The sequence below is a fragment of the Athene noctua genome, chromosome Z, assembly GCF_965140245.1.
Source record: "Athene noctua chromosome Z, bAthNoc1.hap1.1, whole genome shotgun sequence".
Taxonomy (NCBI): domain Eukaryota; kingdom Metazoa; phylum Chordata; class Aves; order Strigiformes; family Strigidae; genus Athene; species Athene noctua.
In genome coordinates, this window is record NC_134077.1 from 77,651,463 (window position 1) to 77,677,760 (window position 26,298).

Consider the following 26,298-nt stretch of genomic DNA (forward strand, 5'->3'; position numbering starts at 1 on the left):
GGCGGGGCGCGCGGCGGCGGGGCGATGCCGGGCCGGAAGTCGTCGAAGGAGAAGAAGCGGCGGCGGTCGCGATCCTGCTGCCCGGAGGCGGCCTCGGGGCCGGGCAGCGGCGAGAGGAAGCGGCGGAGCACCGCGTCCAGCCACGGTGCCCTGGAGGTACGCGGGGAGAAGGGGCGGGCGTGGCCGCTGCTTCCACCCCCCCCCCCCCCCCCCTCGCGCCTCCGGGGCCCCGACCCGCCTCAGCCGTGCCCGCGGTCTGTGGCCGGTGCGGTTCAGTCAAAGCTTGCCGGCGCGCCGCTGCGCGGAGAGGAAGGCTCGGACGGGCGGTGCCGTGGTGCTCCCCGTGCACGGCCGGGGGAGGCCGACCCGTCGCCTCCCAGGTGTCAGAGATGGCGGGTCACAGGCTCTGAGGTGACCCCAGTCGTGGCGCTCGTGCTTGCGGGGTTGTGACCCTCTTGCAGGAGGTGTTGGTGTGCCAGTACAAAAATTCGCGTAACACCCGCTCTCGAGTGAACTGCGGGGCCGTCAGAATGTATTTCTAGCTTTTTTTTTTTTTTTTCCAAACTGTAGAGATCTTCTAATGATGTGTGGAAGATACATTCTCTGATACGAAACCCACCGTTATTCTCGGAAGACTGTATCATGGAATGAATTGCATGCCCATTTCCTTCTTGTCAGGGTAGCTGTAAACTATGTGGTTAGTGATTTAATTACACAGCAAATCAGACGGATTTCCTCTGCCTTAAAGCATGCTTTCATGTATAAGCAGCAACTAGGTATTTACAGATAATGTTTTCCAGTTTATATTTAAAAGTACTTTTTGTCTCTTGAAGCTTTTAAAATTTTCCATAGCATAAAAATGGTTTCAGTAACCAAAAATGTAGCTTCTGTGACACAGTTATCTTGCAGACTAAAACATCATTGAGAAGTTCAGAAGTTTGCCTCAAGGTGTACCTTTCTTACAGTTTAGATCCAGTGAGCAACTGGGCACCACACAGCTGTTTTCTCATTCCTTCCTTCCGCAGTAGGATGAGGAGGAGAAAATACAACAAGAGTCTTAGGGATCAAAATAGGTATGGAAAAGGCTCACTCACCAGTTATGGTCATTGGCAAGAGACAGGCTCAACTTGGGGAAGAAAAACCCCATCAATTTGGTTTGAACACCACCACTACTAATTTACCAATTAAAGCAGAGTAGTATAATGAGAAATACAACCACATATTAAAAACACCTTCCCCTCACCCCTTCATTCTTAACAGGCTCAGCTTTGCTCCCGATTTCTCTGCATTGGGGAATGGGAGTCAATTCATCACACATTGTCTTTCCCATGCCTCCTCCTCAGGGGGAGGACTCCTCACACTCTTCCCCTGCCCCAGCGTGGGGTCCCTCCCACAGGGGACAGTCCTCCATCAGCTTCTCCAAGGTGGGTCCTTCCCACAGGCTGCAGCTCTTCACGACCTGCCCCAGCGTGGGTCCCTCCCCCGGGGTGCAGTCCCTCAGGCACAGGCTGCTCCAGCGTGGGTCCCCCACGGGGTCACAGCTCCTGCCAGCAAACCTGCTCCAGCGTGGGCTCCTCTCTCCACGGGGCCACAGGTCCCACCAGGAGCCTGCTCCAGCACGGGCTTCCCACGGGGTCACAGCCTCCTTCGGGCACATCCCCCTGCTCCGGGGTGGGCTCCTCCCCGGGCTGCAGGTGGAGATCTGCTCCCCCATGGACCTCCCTGGGCGCAGGGCACAGCTGCCTCACCATGGCCTGCACCACGGCCTGCGGGGGAATCCTGCTCTGCCTCCTGGAGCACCTCATCCCCCTTCTTCCTCACTGACTTCAGTGTCTGCAAAGTTGTTTCTCTCACATCTTCTCCTTGCTACAGGTTTTCCCCTCTTAAATACGTTCACAGAGGCATGTGGCCACCATTGCTAATTGGCTCATCCTTGGCCACAGGTGGGTCTGACTTGGAGCAGGGGAAGCTTCGAGAAGCTTCTCAGGGGCTGCAGTTGTAACCCCCTCCCCTGCTACCAAAACCTTGCCACACACAAACACAGCACAACCTTGTAGTTATGAAGGAAAAACTATTGCAAGCACAAATGAAGCTGTAAATTTCCTTCTCTAGTTCACTAGAAAATGTGAAACTTGTACTTGCTCTCCCTGATTTTAGGAAGCAAAATGCAGTGTGCCACCAGGAGAAAAAGTGGAAGAAGTTGAACAACCCAGTGATATAGAAGAAGGAGGATTAGACCTCAGTGTGTCACTCAAACCTGTCAGTTTCTACATCGCAGACAAAAAAGAAATGCTTCAGCAGTGTTTCTGTGTCATAGGGGAGAAGAAACTACAGAAGATGCTGCCTGATATTTTAAAGGTATTGAAATATGCCTACTGTTTATATGCTTTTACAAGCTTGAGTGCTTGTGTAACAGAATGCATTTATCTCTCAGGTTTAGTGGACTTCCAGTGTAGAAGCTGCCTGTATATTTCTTAAATAAAGATTATATCAAGTCTCTGAAAGTGAGTTGCTTGTGGTTCCATGCTTTACACATATGGCCCAGTATTTCTGCTGCTCAGTGTTGTAGCTGCAATGAAAACTCCAAGCTATAGGTCAAGTAAATGATTGTATTGCTTATTTTTTTTAGCAAGAACCACACACACACACAGAGTTTTTGGTAGTTGTCAAAACTGAAACATCACTGGTGTTCTTCAGTGGTTGCATTAATGCAGGTGAAAATAGGGAAGGAACTTGCAGTGAGATAACTCTTCATTCAGTACAGTTGGAATTCTGCTTACTGTTGATAATCACTCTGTCCTCAGAAATTTTTAGTAGCTCATGGTCTTTCTTATTTGTCTTCTTAGAACTGTTCCATGGATGAAATCAAAAGGCTTTGCTTGGAGCAGTTGGAACTGTTATCTGAAAAAAAACTGTTGAAGATACTCGAAGGTATGAATGAAACTTTTAGGCACCGCCAGAGAACAGCCTGCTTCTAAACTGGATTTTCACTCCATAGCTACTTATATATATATATATGTACAGCCTATTAAGTATATATTAGTGTGTGTGTATATACATGTGAATATATGCACATGCTAATAGTATATATATAGCATGTGTATATATATATATACTGGTTTTGATCTTTTAAGCTTGAATGAAATCATCCATTGATGATTATTATTAAGCATACATTCAGAAAGCATTAGTATAAGCTGCTTTCCCTTAGTACCCAAACTAAGAACAAAGCTTTTGACCTGATGGAAAAAACAAAGCTAGGCATGTAGAAGTATTGTTTGAAATTCATTATTTTAGGTAGACTGACATTAAGTTGCCTCCTGATTCTCTGCAGGGGAAATCTGACAAACTGCAGTACCATTAGTAATTGCACTGAAGTATTCAGTGTAGTTAAAGAATTCTTGGTGTATCCCTCTGCTCTGCTGAGACACACAGTTCATATACTGTGATTAAAGATACGACATTTCAGCTTTTCAGTATGTTATTGAACTTCCACTTGATATTTAAGGGCTCTAGAACATAGTGCTGTCTTCTCAATTAAGTGGAACTCTTTGAATCTTGAATGCTGCAGAGTGCCTTCTATTAATTCTGTCTCCTGTGATTTATTTTTAGCACCTATAGTATTGTACTAGTAATAGCTATTCTGTTTTTTTTTTTTTTCATAGTACAGTGTAATTAAAGAATGCCAACCATGTTTCTAGCAGAAAACTTACAAATAAGGTTTTTGGGTTTGACTAAGTCTAATTTTAGAATGTCTGCTTTGACTGGGGAAAAAACTCTTATGCTGCTCGCAGGAGAATTAATAATTAAGAATAAACTTAACCATATAGCATTATTTATATTACCTGCCTAAATTTTCGTGTTTGAAACTGTGTATATCTAGGCAAGATTGGAGCTGATTCTGATACAGACGAGGAGGCAGATGGAGGAGACAAGACTGGAGGTGAATCAGTCAGTCAGTGAGTAAAAGACCAAACACTTAAAAACTTAATTTAAGAATACTGAACAATGCAGGGATTTTTCATGAGAAATGAAAGACCCACTTGGTATATCCTTCACTATGTGATTACTTTAGTTGAATGACAATGAGCTGAGACTGCTAGCAAGCACTAAACTTACAAACATGTCTTTGTCACTTTATAGTATTAAATGTGTCTTGAGCACATAACTGTGTTTCACAGTGGTTACTGCCCATCAGTTGAGTTGTGGTAATTGAACATGTGCACATGCCTAGCCTGCAGTGGAAGAGAAGTAATATGATTTAGGTTAACCCTTTTTCTGTAAGCTAAAGCAGGTTGAGTAACCCCCTTCCCACTGAGGTCAGTGAATTGTGTGTTTTCAGTTCAGCTGAGAATCTTCCACTCTTATTTTTGGTCCTTCAATCCTGTCCCAATTGAAGCAGCACTGACACTCACCTGTTCCCATGTTCTCTGTTAGGGATGTTGTAGAATGTCTAATTTCTAGGACAGAGGCTTCTGGTTTCTTATTCTTAGGTTGGCATCTGTCAGTTTTGTAAAGGCCAACACTTTTAAACCTTTTCTTAAAGTACTTGTCTGTGTTCTAAAAGACAAGTCTTGTATAGCATGTCTACTAAGTCACTTCTTTATCGAACTGGTTAACTCTTTCTGACAGTTTCTATGAAAGTAGTGAAAGGGAAAAAAGTCACTGGTTACCAGCCACAGTGCATCAAATTTTATGAGTCTAACTTGCTTGTAGAAGACAAAATAACAAGCTCTTCTGGTTTTGTTGCTGACCTGATTACAGCTGGTCCACAGATTCCATGCACAGACTTAATAAACCTCTGAGATGATACAAGACATTACACCAGTGTTGGGCATATTAAAGTACCCCTTAGCTGCTGATGTGCTTAGTTCATCTAGACCTACTAAATAGGAACAAATAGATGGGAAAGGTAGTGGCAGTAATCCAAATTTCACATTCTGGTCAGTATTTTGATTTTACAGAGACACCTGGTTTCTGATCCCGTCTTTGATTCAGAACAAGTTTTGAAGTTACTGAATGAAGTAATTTTCTTTGATCACATTTCATGTACATCATACAAATATTCTAGAAAATGGAGTGATACTAAGTTAAGTGACATTTCAGTTTTTCTCATGTGGTACAGTTTTAATATCCCCTGACACTGTTTCTGCTAGGATTCCATTTGGAGCTGATCTGTGACTGCATTCCCACCCTTTGCTATTTCTTGCCTACATAATCTGTGAATGGTGTCAGTACACCATTTATGTGGACTAATTTTCTTATTTCGACATTTCCCTCTGCTGGCTTTTTTAAAAAGCAAATAAAAAATTCAGTAACTGAAAAGTACACTAAATATCATGTCTCTTTATGTAAAGAAGTCTCTGTTAAGTGATTGATAGTTTGCCAGTAAACTTAATAGAATGAGAAGGCAAACTTCTTGGCTAAAGAAAAAAGCCCCAGGATTTTGATTTCTGGAGAAATTATATGACTTTTTTTTAAAGATCTAATTCACAAACTCTTCACTGTTGCAAAATATGTGAGTGAAATGTTCTTCATTTTAAAGAGGCATGGCAGGATTAGTGCTGCTAGATTTCAGGAAGGCAGTTCTGTGGCTGTAAGGTGTTTCAAAGCTACTGTTGAGACATGTATTTATGACATTCAGCTACAGTAGATTGAGTGAAGTTTTGCTAATATGCAAATAAAGTTTTGAGCTAGTGAAAACTTGAAAAGTAGAGATGGTCGTTGTCAGTTGATGAATAAAACAACAAAAGAAGGAAAGCAGACAGGATTTACCATTTTTTAACTAGCAGATATCCAAAGACACTTAACAACCCACTTGCTCATGTCAAGTAGGAGTGTTTCAGCAAAATGGCTTGGAAGTCTACGTTTTTTACAGTGTACAGTTAATATTCCAGGCATAAGCTGTGAGTGAACCAAAGTGAGTTGGTGTTGCTTCCCTTTTCTCATAGCTATGTTGGAATACAGCACAATTAAAACTGACCAATTTCTTTAACCATGGTTGCAGTTACCAAAACCTGACAAAGCTAGGTCACCTTATGTTGCTGATGAGAAATGATGAGATGTGAGCAGTAACTGACAGCAAAATCAAGAAAAAATTGTGTTTAAAAAAAGTAAAAGAAACTGAGAGATGATCAAAATTATAGAGTGGATTGCTTCCTTTGTTGAACAGAATGGTTAAGGTGCTGCTGGTTATTGTAGTTCTGTCTCCATCCTGATACTTTTGTATTTCAGACCCCTCCAAACTGGCCAGACAAGATAAATTGGTGTAGGATTTGTGGCTGTTCTACTTTTTAATGCAGTGGGTTAAAAAATACTATGCTACACACATGGGTGCTCTCTCAGAACCTTGGCTCATAGGTTAAGCTGTGTGTTAGCTTTGACAAAAAACAAAAAGGGAAAGCTGTTTGGATGATAAATAAGGGGATAGGAAGAAATAGGTGAAATGAGGAAAGTAAGGTTTTGTATTAATCATTAAATACAGTGCTCAGTAAGTAGAGCAATGTTACAGTTTTGCAACTGTGAAAGCCCTTTTTACTGAACAGTAAATCTTTGTGTTAGGTTAACTTTTTTGCAACATGTGTGTAAATAAATCTAAATGCAAGTTTGCAAAACTTCAGAAAACTCTGTTCTGGCCATAACAGCAACAAGTCAGTCAGTAGGCAGGGAGGCTAAATATGCAGCAATGAAGAAATACTGAAAACTATGTTGCTAAGTTAGACTTTGGTTGCTTGTAATCATGAATATGTTTTTAATTATTATCTGGGTTTAAATGGGTGGAAATGTTTGCCCTGGGAAGAGAAAATACTTCAGAATGAAAAAGGTAGTTTGTTTTTTTTAAATTCTCGTTGTTGGTTCTTCATGGTTTTTCTTCATTACTTGTAGTTTTCTTGTAAATGGCTAGTTTTTTCTGCATTCTCTTAATGATGCAACATAAAAACTTTTTTGTTTTAAATCCAACTGGTCTTAGTTGTTTTCATGAACATGTAAACATGGGAAGGGAAAATTTAAATAAGTCCTGCTGTGGTAAAAAGTTTGTTAACTGAATCGAAAAATCAGTCTGGTTTTTTCATGCTTTTCTTAAAAAAAAAAAAATTCAACAAACTTATACTGTCAGCAGTATCTGTATATCAGTAGAAATCCAGAAAGCTTAAATTCAGTACATCTGAAGTAATTGTAAGTGTATCAAAATATACAAGCTTTCTTAGAAGAGTATAATTTGTACAGTGTCTTCCCCCCCCCCAAATAGACAAATGCTTATCTGTCTCTAAAGACCTGCTTCCTATCTGTACCGTCTAAAAATAGCAGGGATTTAGAGAAGTTTCTCCAGGTACAGGGAAGAATGCAAAATTTAGATCTATCTGAAGCTTTTGGATGTATTTGTAAATTGAACATTTTTCTGATGCACGTATCCTCATTCTGCCACCTGAATTGGAAGTTCTGAGGCTTTTCCTAAATGTCAGCTGTGTAAAAGCTTCACATGCTTCCATTAGCATTTAAAACCTTTGCTCTGTTATTTTGTCACCATCATCTTCTGAGTCGAACGCCAGAAATCCTGAAATAAGCATGCAGAAGAACTGAAGAAGCAGGGCCTCTGTGTGCCAATAACTGGAAATTGCTGTTATGATAGATACGCTTAATAACTTGTGAGCTTTGTGTAGATTTTTGACTCTGCAGTTCTCGGATTTTGTTACAGTTTCTGTGTTACTGTCTGCAGTGGAATACCGTTAAACTGGAAGAACTGCTGTATACCAAGCTTCCAACTAAGTGACAGATACTTAATTGAAAGGAGTGTTATAAATGCAGAGGCAGAACCAGAAAATAACTGTTATGAATTTATTTAAATAAGAACAAGCAAAACAAAAAAAGGTTCGGTTACGCCGGGGAGCAAGGGGGGGGGGTTCCACTCCTCACCGACGGCCCAAGGACGCCGCATGGATGGATGAGCGGTGACAATGTGTAAACAAACCCACCACTCCTTATAGTCTTTCTGATACATATTCATAAGATGGGTGTGTTTTAATCCGCGCAAGCGCAGTGGAGTTTCTCAAATCTTCTCAGCTTTTTTGGCCTTGTTGAGGCAGGTGGTTGTCTGGTGTTTTCCATTCTTTTCTGCATTGGCAATCCGGTGTTGCTAGGGCCTTCTGACAGGTGTTTTTCCAGTCCTTTTCTACATTTGCAATAACAGTCCATATGACTCTGTGTTTACTTGAGGAAAAAAAACCCCTCCAAACCATTTTAATTATAAAACCACGATAAATCTCTTTTAACTTATGTACATAGTGAAACACCAGTAACACGCATGCTTATATTAAAGTCATTATATTTTTAACATGAATCACCACCATATTCTTCACAGAGTTAACCAATTAATGTTCTGCAAAAACTAAGTAGGCGTGTTTCTCATTTAATTCAAAAGGTATTAGCATGTTCTTGAGCTATGTGTTTCTTCTTCCCTAAATTGTGTCTTTATCCTCCAACTGAAGAACTGAAAGTAAATCATTTGCTGTAGTAATAAAACACATATTAAAAGAGCAAGCGTGCTAATATCAGTGATCATATGTTCGTGTATATAATGTAAATGATCTTTGCTCTGAAAATCTAGTGTACTTATTTTTTTCACTGTATGAATATTTGCAGCTTAATATTTGCTTTTTCAAGAGTTTACAGGCTTTTTACTGCTTTGAGTCATGAATGCAGTTTTTGTTTGTTTTGTTTTAGGAAGGTTAGCAATCGAAAAGCTCGCCTTGTTTTAACATGCTTTGCTCCTGAGTATTGGACTGTTCACAAGCATGCAATTGCCATCTGATATTTATCTCTTTAGGATGATTTGGTTATCTTCAACATTTGGAATCACTGACAGAATAGGCTACACAAGTCACCGAACAGACACGTTTAGCATTTGGCATCTCTTTGCTGTCTTCTGTTCTCATGGTGTCCTCAAACTTCAGTTGTAATCAGACTAGACTGATGGACCTTTCATAGTTCATTAAACTATTTCATTAACATCTGCCATTTGGGATGCCTTTCCTGAGGAGCACTACTTCACAAAGACTTTTTTTTTTTATTGCTTGTTGTTAATTGTTTTAGTTCCTGTTTGTCATGGAAAAGTACCCTTGTAAAAAAAAATTGCAGGAAGCTTACAGGGACTTGGGACTTCTAGTCCCATATTTTTTAGACTCTAGACTGCAAAGCCAAATTTTAATTTAGGAAGGCACATCATCTTTATGTCAAGAGTAGCAGAGGTACTGATTTCAAGCCTCATTCCAGAGATTTGGGTGAATGTTTCTTAACGACAGTTAAAAGCCCTGTAGGGAAAGTGACATCATGACTGTATCTCAAGTTGTCAGGCTGTCTTCTAGTCCTGTATGTTAAGATATTTTTTTCTGTCAGAAAGCTTGCCCTGCTGGTCTCCAACCCCAGTTACAACTGAAGCTTGGAATCTCAACCACCAGTATCACAGTGCTATTGTCTTAATCCTTAGCCATTCACTCCTCTGACCAGTAAACCTTGTCTTCACCTATGCTGCTGTTTTACCTCGCTCTGCATAATCTGCTGGAGTGTGATCACCCTCAAACTCAGATTTCTTTAACAGTTGTGCAGATTCCTGAAAGTAATAGATTCTGTACAGATTCCATGTGTATGAGCTGAGGTAAGCACTGCACTGGTGTGGAGCATGCCAACATGAAAAGCTAGCATAGGACAAATATAAATTTACAGAATAATAAATATTAATATTAATAACAAACTAATACCTATCATCTTTCTGCTGAAAAGAACATACTTTGCAAATGTTGTTATATTTTAAAAAAAAAGTGCTTAGTTTATCTCTTGGAACAGTGACTTTGAACTTAACTGTCATCCTGGTCGAGATGTATCTTTAAAGACTGATAAAAAGAGGGAGCTCCAAATTACTGTGTTCACATGAAAGAAGAGAGTATTAAATTTGTATATCTTCATTTGTGTGCCTTAATTTTAGATTAGCATAGCTTCTGCTCGCATTGTTTGGAGACATGATGTTGTGCTACCCTTTTGTAAATCTATACTGCACTATAGATAATTAGGAAAAAAGTATTTCTTACCAATAAACAAATTAAGCAACGTTAACAAGTCGAGAGCAAAACTGAACTGTGAACTGAAATGCTTCTGCTTGGCCACAAGATGGTGCAAAATGACCACCTATGAGATGAAGTAGTCAACGTTCACCAGAAATAGAGTCAGTAAATTCTGAAAGAGTAAAATGTGCTGTAAAAGTACTTTTGAGTTCTAAAAATTCTTTTGCTGACAGTAGGTAGTATTTAAAGGATTGTGGTTTTTCTGTAATCAGTGATAGCGTCAAGGCAGCAGGAGGAAACTTTACAAGTTTTGATGTGTAGGTTTGGCTGGTTTTTTTTTTTCAGTTGATAATTTATTTTTATGTAGCTGTTAAAATGGGTATAGGTAATTTCACAGCCAGTGTTTGAACCATATTGGTCAGTCTGAGTTTTCTGTCAAAGGGGTGATTATAACATGTCAGTGAAGTTTGGAACATGCAATATCAGACTTTCCAAAGTGACACATAGCTGTTCAATGCAATGATGACTACTTAGTTCAAAATGATTAAGTGTGTGTGTGAGGGAGGATGAGGTAGGGGCAGCCTAAGCAGTTTTTGCTCTTAGTGATGAGGAGGGTATATTACAACCTTATTTTGGTCACCAGTTGAGTGACTAAGTATAATAAATTGTTAGGAGTTGCTTAAAAATAAAAAGTGGATTCTTCCAGATCCGTTAACCAGTAGCTGGTCCCAGATCCATTGCTCTACCCAGGTGCTGGCACTTAGACATACAAGCCTACAAGGTGCATCCCCATGCTCAGACATCCTTGCACAAACAGGCCTCTCTGATAGCTGGTGCAGACCTATGATAGTCCCCAGTTGCTGACACTCATACTGCTGATCTCTTGAGTGTCTAGTGGAGCTATGGTCCCTCAGTTTGCCTGCTTGCAAACCCTGGTGTTTTGGGAATTCTGCCTCTGAACTTATAGTCTGTTTGGTATCCTACATGCTGTCTAGACAAGTCTGAGGTTTGCTGGTGAATTACAAGCATCTGCATACACACTGATGCATGACATTGACATTCTCTGAGGAAGCATGCACATTTTTCATTCTGTCCAGTTTCTGTCAGCACAATCTTGCAGACCCCTATGACCTATGGTCCCCTTTGCAGTTGCTGGCACTTCACAGATGGATATAGATATATATGTGTGTGTGTGCATATATACAGAGGTTGAGTGTCCTCTCATTTGGAAAAATAGTATAGCAATAGAGTTTAATAAGAATGCAGAACAGAGTGTAGTGATCAGGTCCAGGGCTTGGCCAGACAAGTGTACTGACCAACAACATGTTTATGCTCTACTGTCACATTAACTTCTTTTTTTTTTTTTTTTTAGCCCCATGATCGTTCTTTCTCAATGTGCCTTGGTCTCTCCCTTTTCCCACCTTTGGTTCTTCCTCTGAACATCCCATGCTGCCTTACATGTTCCTACACTTCCCTTAAAAACATCCGCTGGTACGTTTTATGCAATTCTGAAATCCTCTTCCCTAGCATCCTATACACACCCTCATGCTCCTGTAGACAGTAGCATCCTCCAGCCTGTAAGGTGGTTTCTCTAGCTGACTGCTCTTACTAGGTTTTGTTCACAGCAGATGGGCTAATTGCTCTCCTTTCACAACCCTAGGAGCAACTGAGGCCCGGTGATCCCTCTGAACTGATGAACTTGGTAGGGTTCTCTGCTTCTCACTGGATCTTTGTGCTTATGGTGACTCACCACTAAACACATAACTTAATGGACAGGACAATACAACAGAGAACTAACTGAGTGTGATAAGCTTTGTCAAGTGACAGGAGAGCAAAACCTGAAATTTGTGGGAAGGTGTGCTGTGACAGCATCATGGATAAATTCAGCTGGTGATCTGTGCTGGCACCTGGCCTAACCCCACTCAGTAATATAGGTAGGTGGGGAAATGTTGCTACGCAGGAGTCTGGCACTGTCTCAAAACAGAGGTTCAGTTAGACTTTGGTCTTAAGCTGTGGCCTGGAGCCTGGCACTGAGAGTGCTGAGAGGATGTTTTTCCCTGGGGCAGGCTGTACAGGGTCACTGGAGTGGTAGTTGGGGTGGGTTTTGGTTAGCTCTGGCCATATGGGTGTCTGTATGAGAGCAACACTTTTCCTCACAGCCTGTCCTCTGCTTGATCCATTTAACAAATCAAACATAGTAATGTCATGTTATCTGGTGTGCCTTTTTCCCCATGACAGCAGGAAGCTTGAGACTCTGGTTAACATGTCTGAACCATCACATACAGCAGACCTAATTTTGTTTGTTGAATCTCTGGGATTATTTTACATCTAACGGGTGGAGCCTGTAATCTATTTTGCAACACCTCTGGCCTTTGTAGTAGAAGACTGGTGACTGGAATAGAAAATAAACGAACAGACTTTCTCTTTGTTTGTGATGAGGCAAAGTTTAAATAATTTTCTGGTGTGGTTAGCCATATATACAGAACTTCCCACTCAGCATAGCTTTTTGAACGTCTAGTTTGTATCCATTCGTTCTCTTTCAGCCCTGACTTGGAATGGGAAGTCCAACAGAAATTGAAAGGTTAGGAGAATACTTCTTGAGTTGACCAAGTAGGAAGGCAAACTGAAAGGATACGTACCACTGAGTTCTAAGAAAAATGCAACACAGTAAATAGTCTGTTCTCAGTTTGTTTTAATGGCATTGGACAGTATGTTTCTCTTTCCTTGCTTAAGATGTAGAACATTTAAAAACCTTTTTTTCAGGTGCAGCTACACAGTCTCCTTAATCATTTATTGCATGCTACCATACTTATGTTGCAATGTTTACAAAAAGTGGGAGAAACAGAAGAGTCTGTTGATTTGTAACCTTTGCTACTACAGAAAAGGAAATAGCAATCAAAATAACTCTCTCTGTCAGTCCAAGATAGCAAGAAATATTAAGGTGTTCTCCCTCCTGACATAGCCAGTGGACACCTGAAAAAAATGTATCTTTGAGAGCATGGGGAAAATAGATCTGTATTCAATTTTAGGAAAAGCCTTCAGGGCATTACTGAAAAACACATTGTTAAAGTAATTATATTTGCATCTGTGATAACCGAATATTGCTATCCTTTTTCTAGTGCTGTTCAGCTCCCACAGGCAGCATAGTTGCATTGATTCCATATTAATATGTATGAAACCAATGCTGCACCGATATTCAGGCTATAGAATTGGCAATTCTACTGTCAAAATGCTTGCTAAACATGGCAGTTGCACTCTTCAGTGATTCTGAGTCCTTTTGCTTTCCTTCTTCCTATGTATTTCATAGTTTGTGTAACTAGTATGTGTGAAATGTGTGAAGGATATGAACATTTCATGTAAGTATCTTGTCTTTATCCCTTGTATAAAGCAGTTGAAACCTATAGAGATCAAAGGTAGAAATCTTTAAATAGAAGAAACAGAGAAATACAGATACTGAATACATTTTAATGGTTGAGTTGTGTTTCATTTTAAAAAGTTTCCCTTTGTGAAACTATGAGATTGTGATGCAGGAGAGGTTGACGGTGGTGGGATGATGGTAACTTCATGAAAATAGCTTCTTAATTTCAAAAGAAAACAGTAAATAGTACTTGCAACTGAAACTATAGTTTTTTCAAATTGTTTAATTGTGTGACAGTTTATTCTGCATTTTAGAGAAAAGCTTGGACAGAGGCTACCAGTGAGGATTGTTATTCTAAAAGGCTAGGGTTTAGTGGAAATAATTACTTTATCCTTGTTTATTGCTAGGCAAAGCAAAAAATACCCTCATTCTCAAGTGCTTAGATTAGCACTCTGTATGTTCCTCTTGCCTTTGTTTGTACTGTAGCTGGCCTATTGGGCTACCACCACATAATTTCTTTAGTTAAAGTCGATGTTTCTTTAAAAAGTTCTCTTAAATTATAAAATACGCAGATTAAAATCTTCTTATCTGTATCTAATCTTCTTACATCTTCTTATTTGTTTCTAGACAGGACAACAGTGTAGACTCTACTTCTTCTCTCAGAGAAGACAACAAGCTGGAAGGTCAGGAATCAAAACAAGGTATGTAGTGGAGAAAGCTAAAATAATTTTTTCTTCATGTTGGGCAGTGACTAATTCCAGATAACTGACAGCTCTCTCTTGATCAGTAGCTGCAATCACAGAGAAATAATTTTAGAAATCAGCTGGTGTAGGGTTACAGTCTCTCTCCTGGGCCCAGTTGCAGAAAAGAAGAGGAGAATGTTGAAGGAAACATTGTAGGAACTTTGGCTTCTCAATTCTATGAGACTGGAGAGTTATTTTGTGGCTAGAAGCAAATTGCAGCTCTTCAAAGTTTGCTAGTTTAGCTTCTGGAACATGACTGAAGCTCTTGCAGGGCTCACGTGGCTTTTCATATCTGGTTTTTCTGCTGAAGAAAAATTTCAGTCATTTCAGTTTCTTAGTATATAGGTAATAGCTAATACTGCCGTTACCATTTGCTGAATTCTTTGAGATTCAGTTTTATTTTCTGTTGAGAGGATTATAAGAGCCTAAAGTATTGTTTTGACATTTATAGAAATCCATTGTTATAATTGTTTGCTAAAGGACTGCTGGTAATTTAATAATTTTGTTCAGTCTTCATATATAATACCTTGCTTTGATTGTGCAGAGCTAAGGTCCAGAGGAGTGATGCTTAACACCCGCCGCTCCTGATAACTAGCTTATTTTACTTGAAGTCAGTGCCAGTAGAAGTAAACATTCAAATCTTTGAATCTCTGAGGACAAAAGTTTCGTATTGTATATTTTATCTTTTTAAATGCAGAAATGTAGTGAGTGAGACATTCAGGTACTGTAGTGACTGGCAGAATAGAAAATGCAAAAGCAGGTAAGTTAGCATACATTTGAGTATCTGCTGTGTAAGGAAACAGTTTTTTTAACCTGCAGCAGTATTTGTTTTATTCCAATCATTAAATCAGCACCACATAACAACTACTAGTAGTATTTTGTGCATGAAGCGCTAGAATTGTGGGTGTTTCTGTCTCAGTCTGTTTATTTTCATTTGGACTAGCTGTGTAGAGTAACATCACAAATAGCTTTTCCAATCAAAGAGTGTCACAAATTCTTACAAGCTATAGTTCTCTTCTGCAAAGTTCTGACACTGTTTACTTCCTGCTGCTCCTATTTCACGGTTCAGATGTTGTCTAAAAGATGTCTCTTGGAATAACTTTGTGAAATATTTTTTTTTTTGAAGTAATTAGTGAGGGGAATTAAATGGAGAAGAGTTTAATAAAAGCATCAAAACATTTAGAAGCAGGTTGCTGTGGCTTTGTGAGGAATGCTTTAAATGTTGCTTGTTGTACCATATGGAATGACCTTAGAATTGACAGGTTTCCTGCAGATCTTTTCCATTTTTTTATAAACAAAGGGAATTGATGACTGTTGCAGGTGACTCCTTCATTGTTGTTTTTTATGACTAAATCAACCAGAGTATCATGATGGCTTTGGACTCTAACAGTGGCTCCACTCAAGATGTTAGATTTAAAGAGCTTTTGAGAATATCAATATAAATTAAAAAATATAATTCTAATAATTCTGCTGAGCTGCAGCCTGTGATGCTATGAGAAAAAAGAAAAGAGGATAAGTAAAATGGATAAAGTAAAATTAAAAAAATGAACTTAAGTGTGCTAAAACGGATTTCACAACTGTAGCTGAAGGAAAAAGTAGAAGTTATCAAAATGAAAAAGATAATGAGAAATGTCAACCATGATCTTTATTACTGGGTAAAATTAGAACTACAAAAGAGGGAAATACAGCCCTAATTAAATCTAATTAAACATTTGTAGGCCAGTCAGCTTGTATGAAAGCTGTATTATACAATTTTGGTGCCTCCAGATTCTGAATGAAACCCAAGGTGGCTTTGCCCAGCTTCCTGGTCCATACTAATTCTGAGACAGACGTGAATGACTGTTAATGTTCTGTTTCTGCTTAGTATGTGACCAGTACCAAAAGGAATTCTGTGGTGGGTTGACCTCAGCCAGCAGTAGGCACCCACCAGCTTCTCAATTACTCCTCTCTCAGTGGGGTGGAGGAGACAATCAGAAGAGCAAAAGCAAGAAAAACTTATGAGTCATGATAAACACAGTTTAATAAGTGAAACAAAAGTTGTGTACTGAAATAAAGCCAAATAAGGGATTTATTTACTACTTCCCATTAGCAGCCTGATTTTTTAGCTACTTCCTGGAAAGCAGAGCCTCAGCATGTGCAACAGTTACTTGGGAAGACAAATGCCATAACCATGGACAATCCCTCTTTCCTTCTTTTGTTGAGCTTTTAATGCTGAGCGTAATGTCATGTGGTAGAGAATATTCCTTTGGTTAATTGGGCTCAGCTGTCTTGGCTGTGTATCCCTTCCCACCTCTTGCCCACCCCAGCCTACTCCTTATGGGGTCAGAGTGAGAAACAGAGACAGCCCCGAGGCCCTGCAACTTCAGCACTAGCACTGGTATGTTATCAACATTGTTTCAGAAACGATTTCAATACACAGCATCTTGAGCAGAAAAGCCAGTGATAGGAAGATAATTAGGTAAAGGTATTAAAATCATAGGTCCCTGCTGTGTTAGATTACATTATAAGGTTGGGGTTTTTTTTATAGTATGAATGTCAGCAAGATTCTGATTGACCGATACTAAAAAAGAACAATTCACAGAGGAACTACTTGCTTCGGTTTCCAGTATATTGATTGTGTTGTTGATAGCAAACCTTGCAAATCAATACTTCTAGCCCTGCAAATTTGAGGTTCAGAACCAAAGGTATAGATAAAACTAGCAATACCAAAAAAAATTAACAGTTAAGTGGAAAGGAACCCTTTAAGCCATATGTCAACACAGTAATTTCAAGAATTGGAGAGTCACAGAATTGTTTAGGTTTGAAGGACTGTTTCAAGATCATCAAACCCAGTGTGCCTGTTCAAGCAGGTCAGCTAGAGCAGGTTGCTCAGGACCAAATGCTATTGAGTTTTGAATAGGTGCAAGGATGTAGACTCCACAACTGCTCTAGTGTTTGACCACCCTCAGTGTAAAAAAGTCTTTACATCCCTTCAGATGGAATTTCCTGTGTTTTAGTTTTTGCGCATTGCCACTGGTCCTTTGCTTGTGCAGTACTGAGAAGAGTTTGGCTCCCTTGTCTTCATGGTTTCCCATACTTTTAAAGGAGAATTAAAAAAAAATTATAAAAGCCAGGTTTGCAATACTGTCTGAGTATGTATTAAATAAGGAATATTTTTTATGTGTTAGAGGATCATTATAGACTAGCTTACATGGGAATGGAAACTTTCTTTGAATCTTCGTGGTAGGAAATGATCTGTATTTCAAAACCACAGATCTTTAGCTCTAAACCCTCATTATTAACAGGATACAACAGCCATACCTTTGGCTGGTGCTACTACCAAAAGCAATTATAAAACCTTTAGAATCGGTAACTTTACCACCATCTGACTATAGATTATTCATTTTAAGCAGGAACCAATCCTACTGTCAATTTCTGCAAATACAAAAGGTGATGAAGGACTAAGAATTTATGTGGCCAGTGTGTCAAAAGCAGTAGTCACTCTGTAGCCAATTTCTGAAAACAGTTACTTAGGTTCTGTTAAGAGATTTGATTTCACTGCTGCTTCTAATTATTTTCTTTTTTAAATAAACAGCTTTTAGCCAGCATTAAAGGCCAATGCCATAACTTTCTCTGTGTTTTTACTGAGTCAAATACATCTAAAATACATGTGATAGATTCTGAATAATTGCACTATAAGTGGAGTTTCTATTCATTTTCAGTACTGTGCATGACTACTGTCCCACTCTTTTTAAAGTACGTAAAATAGTTTTAAAGTGTCATTTTAAAAATTGCATTTTGAAAACTAAGTTTACCTTAAATATAATAAACAATAATCAATTTCACACTGCAGTGGCTTCCTTGTGATATGAAACCTTATGACATTTTAATTACGAAAATAGATCATGTAACTCTAGGATAGAATAAGTTTTCCTGGTACTGCTGCATTGCTATACTGCATGTTTTTCTAAATTGGCATAAAAATGCATTAAAAGTTGTCTGAATTAGATCAGCCTCAAAAGTTTGAGGAGAAACAGAAGAGTAATTAGTTGTCTTAAATTCATAGATCTTTTTGCCGTTCTTTTCATCTACAGAGAAACACTAAGCAGAAGCGATCTTGTAAGTTGAAAGAAAAATGGTTCTGGTAGGCAGCTATGTGATTGTTATGTTTGTGTTACAGGCAAGGGAGAAGATAGTGATGTCCTCAGCATAAATGCAGATGCATACGATAGTGACATAGAAGGCCCATGCAATGAAGAAGAAGGCCCAGATGTGCAAGAAAACACTGTCAGAAGTGGAGCCAGTCAGATTGATGACCTTCAGAAGGACATTGAAAAAAGTGTGAATGAGATACTGGGACTGGCAGAGTCCAGCTCAAAGGAGCCCAAAGCAGCAACCTTAGCTGTTCCTTCATCAGAAGATGTTCAGCCATCAGCACAGCAGCTGGAGCTCCTGGAGCTTGAGATGAGGGCCAGAGCTATTAAGGCTCTAATGAAAGCTGGAGATGTAAAAAAACAGCCCTGAGATTGTTTAGATTAAATTTTCAGTATTTGTTTTGAAGGATGTGGTGTCTTTTCTCTTCAGTGCTAATGTATATTTGGGTTGGGTATGACATTCCTCATTTGAACCCTATTTTGTATCGTGACTGGTGGCTTAAGCCATCAGTAGTTTGTTTAATTGCCTTCATGACATGCATAGAGTGGTTGATGCTTCACTGAGATCCAGTCTCTGTGCTGTGTTATCTCCTCAAGGAGTCACACAAAGTATAGAGCTATGCCAGGAACCTGATGCCTTGCAGAAATGTTGGGAGAATCAAGGTCTTTACAACCCCAACTTGTTAAACTATTTCACAAACTTGATTTATACGTACTTCATTAAAAATACCATTTTGAAGAGATCTTTTGTTGTGTAACTTCCTTCAGCAGTCTGTGATGGGATTTAGATTGCTTACTTCTCCTTTGGGCTCACCTCATCATAGTGTGGCTATTCTGGTTAAAATGAGTGATGATTCAGTTAAAAACATACTTAATTTTTAGAAAGTTGAATTCTTAAAGGAAGGGATTTTTTTCCTTTCAAAGAAACAGTTGAACAATGTTATTTTCAGAGTTGTGAAAGTGCCTGAAAGTGACAAATGCCAGAGTTTTTATACTGTTGACTATGTAATTTTGTCGCTCTTCTTCACTGTTTAAAGAAAACAGAGTTTTTTCTTGACTGTGAAGTTTTTTTGTTGACAATCTGGCATAATATTTAGGGCAGTGCAGCAAATCAGACTATTTAGAAGACCTTGAGTATTTAACTGAGGTAGTCATTTTCTGTCCCCTGTAAATAGGAAAATCCAGCTAATTTCAGTATAAATTTTTTTAAAGAAGGAATTTAATTTATTATATCAGGTTTTAAAATAATAATTCTATTATCCATTTGAAGAATATTTCTTTGTAAGTAAATTGTATTATAAGATTAATTTGCTTGCTATGATTTCTTACAAGAATTAAAATAATTCTGATCTTGTTTAGAATTAGTGCTGGTTTTATATTTGACTGCTAAACAAATGCATTTTAAAATATTTGTGTTTGTTTACATATATGCACACAAGTCGATTTTTATATTTTTTAAGGTATGAAGTTTAAGAATGTGGTCCTTGTTAAGTAAAATGATGTATTATATATTGCTGCTCCTTATTTTCTGTTGGTTGTTACTTAGAAAGCAAATTAGACACTTTGCAACAGCAGCATAGATAATTTCCACATGCCATTTTGTAATATTACTGCAGACTTTGTTCTATTCAAATATTATCACTTGAAGTCTCTTGCAAGGCTTTTAATTTTTTTTCTCCTTCCTTTTTTTTCTTTTTTGTTCTTTATTATCTTTTTTCCTTTTCTTTTTTTACCCATTCCTTTTAACCCCTTTTCTACATTTTCCCTTTCTTTATTAGTAAAGTGTATTGTCTTTAGGAGTAAGCTGCTTATATATTTCTTAAAGTATGATTGATCTCCTCTAGAATCAACAGTATTGTGAATAAAATGGGAGCAAAATAGTGCAATGTAAATTTGATTATAAACTAAAACCTTCATTAAATACAGCTGAGAAAATTACAGTTCACTAAACTATGGCAGTGACCTGAGTAAATTTCACTTGACTGTAATCAGTTATCCATGGCAACAACGTTTTTCTATAATTTTGTAGCAAATGAAGGATGTAAGTTGGAATATATGTATCCAATTCAAGTGATAATTTAATTCAGAATATGTGTGTGTTGTCTTCAGTTAATTTCATTTGGCTGTTATTTGAGTACAGAGAAACAAAAGCAGGTAATGAAAGCAAGACAGTTGGCAAAAGCTAGATATGCTGTTGTACTATTTGTAAAGTCATAGGGTAGTGGAACTATCTTAGACTGTAAAAATTTTTACTGCTGCTATACTTAGATCCTTAAGGCATATATATAGGTGAGGTAAGGAATATGTCACTTTGCTGGCTGTGGAAATGACAAAGCTCACCTGCAAGGACGTTTGCTTCCTAGTCCCACTGTGCAACTCTGTATATCTCAACCAATAGGAGAATATGTTCCTTATTGTTTGCCTCTTCTTTCATGGCAGGGTTCATTTGCCAGTTCTACAATCTGCCATAGCATTGATTAGGCTTGCAAAATCCCAAGCAATATGAATAAGAATCAGTCCTTAATACAGAATAAAATGTACAATACGGTAATACTGATTGATAGGACAGAAGTTTATAGGCCTGCATCTTTTCCTTTTTTACTGGTACTTTCAACATCTGTGGTTTTACCACTTGCAGAGGGGATTTCTTGCTGACTGAATACTGCTGTGTGGCTCTCATGTATTTCTGCCAAGCACTGAACAGCAAAAGGTCACTTCATTCAGAAGCCATGCCTTGCTAAGACATAACTTGGAGCGTCTTAGGAAAGCTGAATATAAATCAGGTTTAATTAGAAAAGAGTTTCCTAATGCCACCAGAGGAGCTGATAACAGTCAAATGTACGACGTCCGTTCAGTGATGTTGCAGAAAGATACATTTGCAGTTGTTTGGCAACAAGGAAATACTGCTAGAAGTAATGATAAACTAGGATGTTGTTCTCTTTGGCTGCTACTTGCTGAAGGTGTATGGCATTTATTTCTGAACTGAGGTTCATTTTCCTATTCATTTTCCAGGTCACCTTTAAAAGTTCATTTTGTAGTGTGTTGAACTGTCAAAGGTTATTTCAAGGTCTGGGTCAAAATGTTGCATATGCTAACTTTAATACGTAGTGTGACAAAGATGAAACATTTACTATGCATATGACAGAGAAAGTTTGTAATTACAGCCTAATTAAATTTGAAATTGAAAGAGGAGAAGGATTCCAAGAAAATGAAATTAAGCTGTTTACAAAAATAAAATATATATATCATAAGAGAGACTTCATGTGATTGATTACTTAAGTGCTAACTCAATTTTAGGATATTGTACTGTTGCTGCTTAGGTTAAAAACAGATCAGCTAAATTATATGCGTTCCTGCATTGATACATACCACTGCACAGTTGAAAAAATCCAGTGTATTTAAAATATTTATTATACAGCTGTTTTGTTGTTCACTTTTAAATATCTCCTTGAATTTTTCCTTGAAAACTAAATTTAATATTTCACTTGGAGGAAGAGGCAATTTGTATGTAAAATGCAGTCATGAATTATTTATGAAACCTTAAAATAATTTTACTGTTTTTTGATCATCCACTTTGTTGAGAAGAAATTTTATACATTGGGTGTTGGTCAGCATGAGGAAAAAGATCCTGATTATATTCTGGACTGCAACAGAAATATTTTCTAATTAATTTTGGGTGTCCGTTAGAGATGAAGCACAGTGCTTTTTGGAGGAGGGGTGTTGATTGCCTTTGTATTAGATAAATAAAAAGGTGTGCCTCTCCAGAGAGCCAAAAGTATCTATTATTTCAGTTTAGAGGCTTTGATTTTTTTTTTTAAACGTTGATTTCACAGAGAATGATGATTAAACTTCAAGATGCCACTTTTGAGAGAAAAATCACAGGTGTTTCCTCAGAAAAGAATTAGTTCCGTTTGTAACATTTTAATTACAGTATTTGCTCTCAACAATATTTTGCTTGAGACTTAGTGCCTTGCATAACTTTTTAACCTATGTTATAAAATATGATCTTTGCTATTTAAAATTTCTGTAATTTCTGTAATTATTAATTGCAGTAAATGAAAGTTTTGATCACTGACTTCAGGTTGCTTCTAAGTAGATACAAAGGTAGCATATAGGGAAGCAAATCATCTGTGTAGATGCTCTAAGATGCTGCTCTTCTAACCAGATACTGTTGAAATGTCACATTAAACATGAGCAGTATGTCACTGCATTGTGAGTCTCAGCAAGTGAGGTAGCTGGTAGCGTTCTCGCGCAGCCTCGTCTCTGAGGGAACATGGTTTCACAAATGGCAGCCACCATGGGGGAACCCTGACAGGACAGAAGGTCTCTTTGCCAGCTAAATCATTACAGGGTCAGAGGTTTAAAGATTGTAAATGGTTGCTTGGTTAGTACTGTTATTTTTTTAGATGTTAGTCTACAAAAGCATTTGTCTTAAGTTACATTGTTTTCATCTGTGTGTAAATCAAGGGTCTTCTAAAAATCTGCAAAAAGGTTCTGTGCACATGAATGCATAGTAAGATGTTATATGGCACTTTGCATGCCCGTCTTAAAGTTATAAGCACTGATTTAGCTTTATGAGAACACTGATGCTGGTAATTGTGCCCTTTTCATGGAATATAATTGAAGATTAATTGTGAAATAGTCAGGGAGGGAGACTGGGTGGTTAACTGATGCAGAAACATAAACAGCAGCATAACTTTAGGAGGGTTATGAAGTCTTACCATTTAGTCCCAGTAAATATAAACCTTTGTGTTTATTATTAAATCAAAAAAATTGTTCACCTTATGGCAAAATTTAAATGTTAAAATACTGGATTTTTAGTCGTGTCATGTTTCATTGGCCTTTCTTGGCATTAATATTAAAATTTGTAAAGAGAATAACAGGTGAAGAAAAATTGGAAGCTTGTGAAAAGATTTATCCACATAAAGCTGAATATGAATACTGGTGAGGAACTATGGATGTATTTTGGTTAGGCTACTTGTTCCTGGGCTGCCTCCTTGTCTCCTCCCTCCATTACCACTGTTATGCAGCTAGTGTTTGCATGGGTATGTAGTGAACCACATCAGGAAGCTCATTCAAACAGGGAATCCTGTCCATTTGCTCCCCTCAACCTGGATCATTATCCTGATAAACTTCACTGTGTTGTCACAACAGAATGAGTAGTGAAATCTAACTGCTGAAAATGGCACTGGATTATTTTACCCAAGTGATACCCCAGGTTCTTCCAGTCCTTGAGATATGAGGCATGAGAATTAAGGTCTATGATTTAATTCAGTCTTGCTAAAGGGATGCAGATCTTAACTGAAAAATGGTAGCTGAACTGCTTCAAATGTAAACTATTTTTGCTAGTAAATTTTCCAATCTACATGCTTCTGGTTATTGGTATGGGTTTTTTTAAGCAAAGTTGCTGTTGTTACCATGTGTGGTCTGGTTAAAGCTAGTGTCTCATAATTGTATGGAAATTAAACTTTCAAATTGCATCCACACTAGGTGGCTGTGTTGCTTTAACAATGTCTGTTTCAAAGAGCTATATATTAAGAGCAGAACCCAAACTGTATAAACAAGTTCTAAGCACTACTTTTCCCTACATAAAAAGGGGGATGGGAGCGGAATAATAAAAGGGAATGACTTGCAGTTTAGACAAATGTAAGGTAAGAGCAAGGATATTTTAAGTATACTTAGATGAAAAGCTGAAGTTTGAGGATGAAGTGATGCTCTCATTGTCTTGAGATGAGTGGAAAAACTGAGACCAGCACCCTCATTACTTCAGTCCTTATGTGGCACTTCAGACCTACTCCATAATCCAGTTTGCTGGAATCAGGACAGGTAGGTTGCTCTTCATCACGATTTAGCAACTGTAGTATTTTCTCCTCCATAAAGGGAAATTTCTATACGCTGCAAATCCCAGTGCTTCTGCTTTAGTGTCCCATTTCTTTGGCTGCACCAGTTCCTGTATCACTACAGGTTGTAGGACTGCTTTGTTACAAACACCAGCACTCTGTCTTTTTAGGAAGCTGTCTGCTCTATGTCCCAAGGAAAATTAATTCTTTGATATCTTCTCCAACTTGCTTTCCAGGCCTCATTAGGACATTTACATAAAGGCATACTGAAACTCGAGTGAATGAAGTATTGGAAAATTAATTGAAGGGACCTCTTGCCATCGTAAAGGCAGGTAATGTATTTTCTGTCTTCAGTTTCTAATGCTCAGTGGGTCTAAGCAACTCTGTTAATGGATTACTGTCTTGTTTAACTGTGTAAATGGACATTTTAAAGAAATAGGTTTCTTATGGAATTCATCCTTGCACTAAAATGCCATAGAGCTATTAATACTGTTCCCGGGAATTTAAAATCAGTAGCATCTACCATAGTAGGGCCCTGTTTAGACAATCTTAAGTTCCCTTTAAATTTCTGAGCCTATTTTTTCATATTGTGTAGGCACCTCTGAAGGGCTAGAACCCACTGATAGAATGAGTTAGGTATCAGGATTTAGGTAGAATTCAGGCCATTCCAGTATGTCTCGGCAAATATCGGTGTTAGGTCATATAATACTAGAGCTTCATCTATTGTTTCATTAACTAATCTGCATATTCTTTTCAAAAATACAATAGTTGTATCTGCTTTGCAGCAGAGCCCATTATGACAATTTCTGTGCTTTCATAGTTTTAGGAATATGCTTTTATACGTGTCTTTGCATGATGTTTATCATCAGTATGTTACTTATTTGGTGAAATAAACTGATAGAGGAATTGGTAGATCATGGCTTTACTAAATCTCCAGTTAGTAAATCTTGGTCCTGCAGCAAGAATAATGAAGCTCTGCAGGCATCTATACCTGTTTGTAGGCTAGGGTCACTCCAGTCTGGTGAATCCTATTCCTTGTGCTTCTGCTATATTGGCACATTTTAATAAAAACTTTGCCTACAAAGATTTTTATTGTCTCATGAGAAGTATGACCTATCAAAGATGTGAATGACTGAAATGCTTTTTAATGGACCAGTTTTTTAAAATATATTACTTCACTGCCCCAGCCCTAAATTAACACTGAAATTTGTATTGGGAAGCCAAGGCATAAACAACAGAGGGGAAGAACAGGGAGCCACTGGGCCCCTAATTATACCTCCACTCGCTGCAGAAAAAGGTAATGTTGCCAGTATTGTTCATTAAATGTCAACAGGCCAGGGGGAATGAATTTAACTGAAGTGAGAGCTGTCAGTGAAGAATGGCAGTTCTTAAAGCTGTTGGGGTATAATACATGCTTATCATTGAAAATTGGAATTGGGGTCAGGAATCAGTGTGCAGTGTTTGACACGTTCGACATGTACACCTGGTTAGAATTTCAATTCAGACTGTCCCTTTAACGTTGGAAAAGGGTCTTGGGTAGAGTAACTTTAATTTATTGTTACTTTAGCAATGATACGTATTAATCAAATCTCCAAACGACAGATTTTCTATGGACCAGTATATTTTGTACTTATTTTTAAAATGTATTATATTTATAGGGAAGGCTTTCCATGTTAATTGTACCATTAAGCAAAGAACAGTGAATCCTCTCACGAGGAGCAAAAATTCTGTTGTCTAACCTCTTCATGTCTTAAACGAAGGACATGAATGCTGGAGGAAATGCATGTGAGTTTTTTGTACATGTGATTATATTATGAGACAGCATGTATGTTTACTGCTAGTGTTATAAATGACTCATGACCATATATAAAAATGAGTTTTCATGCCTTACTCCTTTGTATGTAAAAGGGAGAAAATGTTTGCTGTTTGCAGCTCCCTGTATTTTTATTGATAAAATGTGGTAATCAACACTTTGTCTCACTACTCCATTTCATTTTTTTAATGTGTATCTCAGTGGGAAACTCTAAACTGTACTTTTATAATGTCCTCTCTCTCTCTGCTAACTTTATTCTTTAACTACTGAAGAAGATTAATAATCCCCATACCTTAGCTGCAGAAGTTTAATAAACAAAGCTTAATTAAAACAAGAGAAGCACAATAAACCCAAAG

The 26,298-nt window shown here is 38.1% G+C and overlaps 1 protein-coding gene across 1 annotated transcript; it reads left to right on the forward strand.

Annotated features, from left to right (window-relative positions):
- The first annotated feature begins 7 nt into the window (after nucleotides 1-7).
- CAAP1 (caspase activity and apoptosis inhibitor 1) lies at nucleotides 8-19,798 on the forward strand. The gene is made up of 6 exons (XM_074932707.1): nucleotides 8-156; nucleotides 2,158-2,358; nucleotides 2,847-2,931; nucleotides 3,884-3,959; nucleotides 14,041-14,114; nucleotides 18,316-19,798. Exons 1-6 carry the CDS (start codon nucleotides 25-27, stop codon nucleotides 18,657-18,659), a joined length of 912 nt encoding a protein of 303 aa, XP_074788808.1. The 5' UTR covers nucleotides 8-24; the 3' UTR covers nucleotides 18,660-19,798.
- Nucleotides 19,799-26,298: the final 6,500 nt, after the last annotated feature.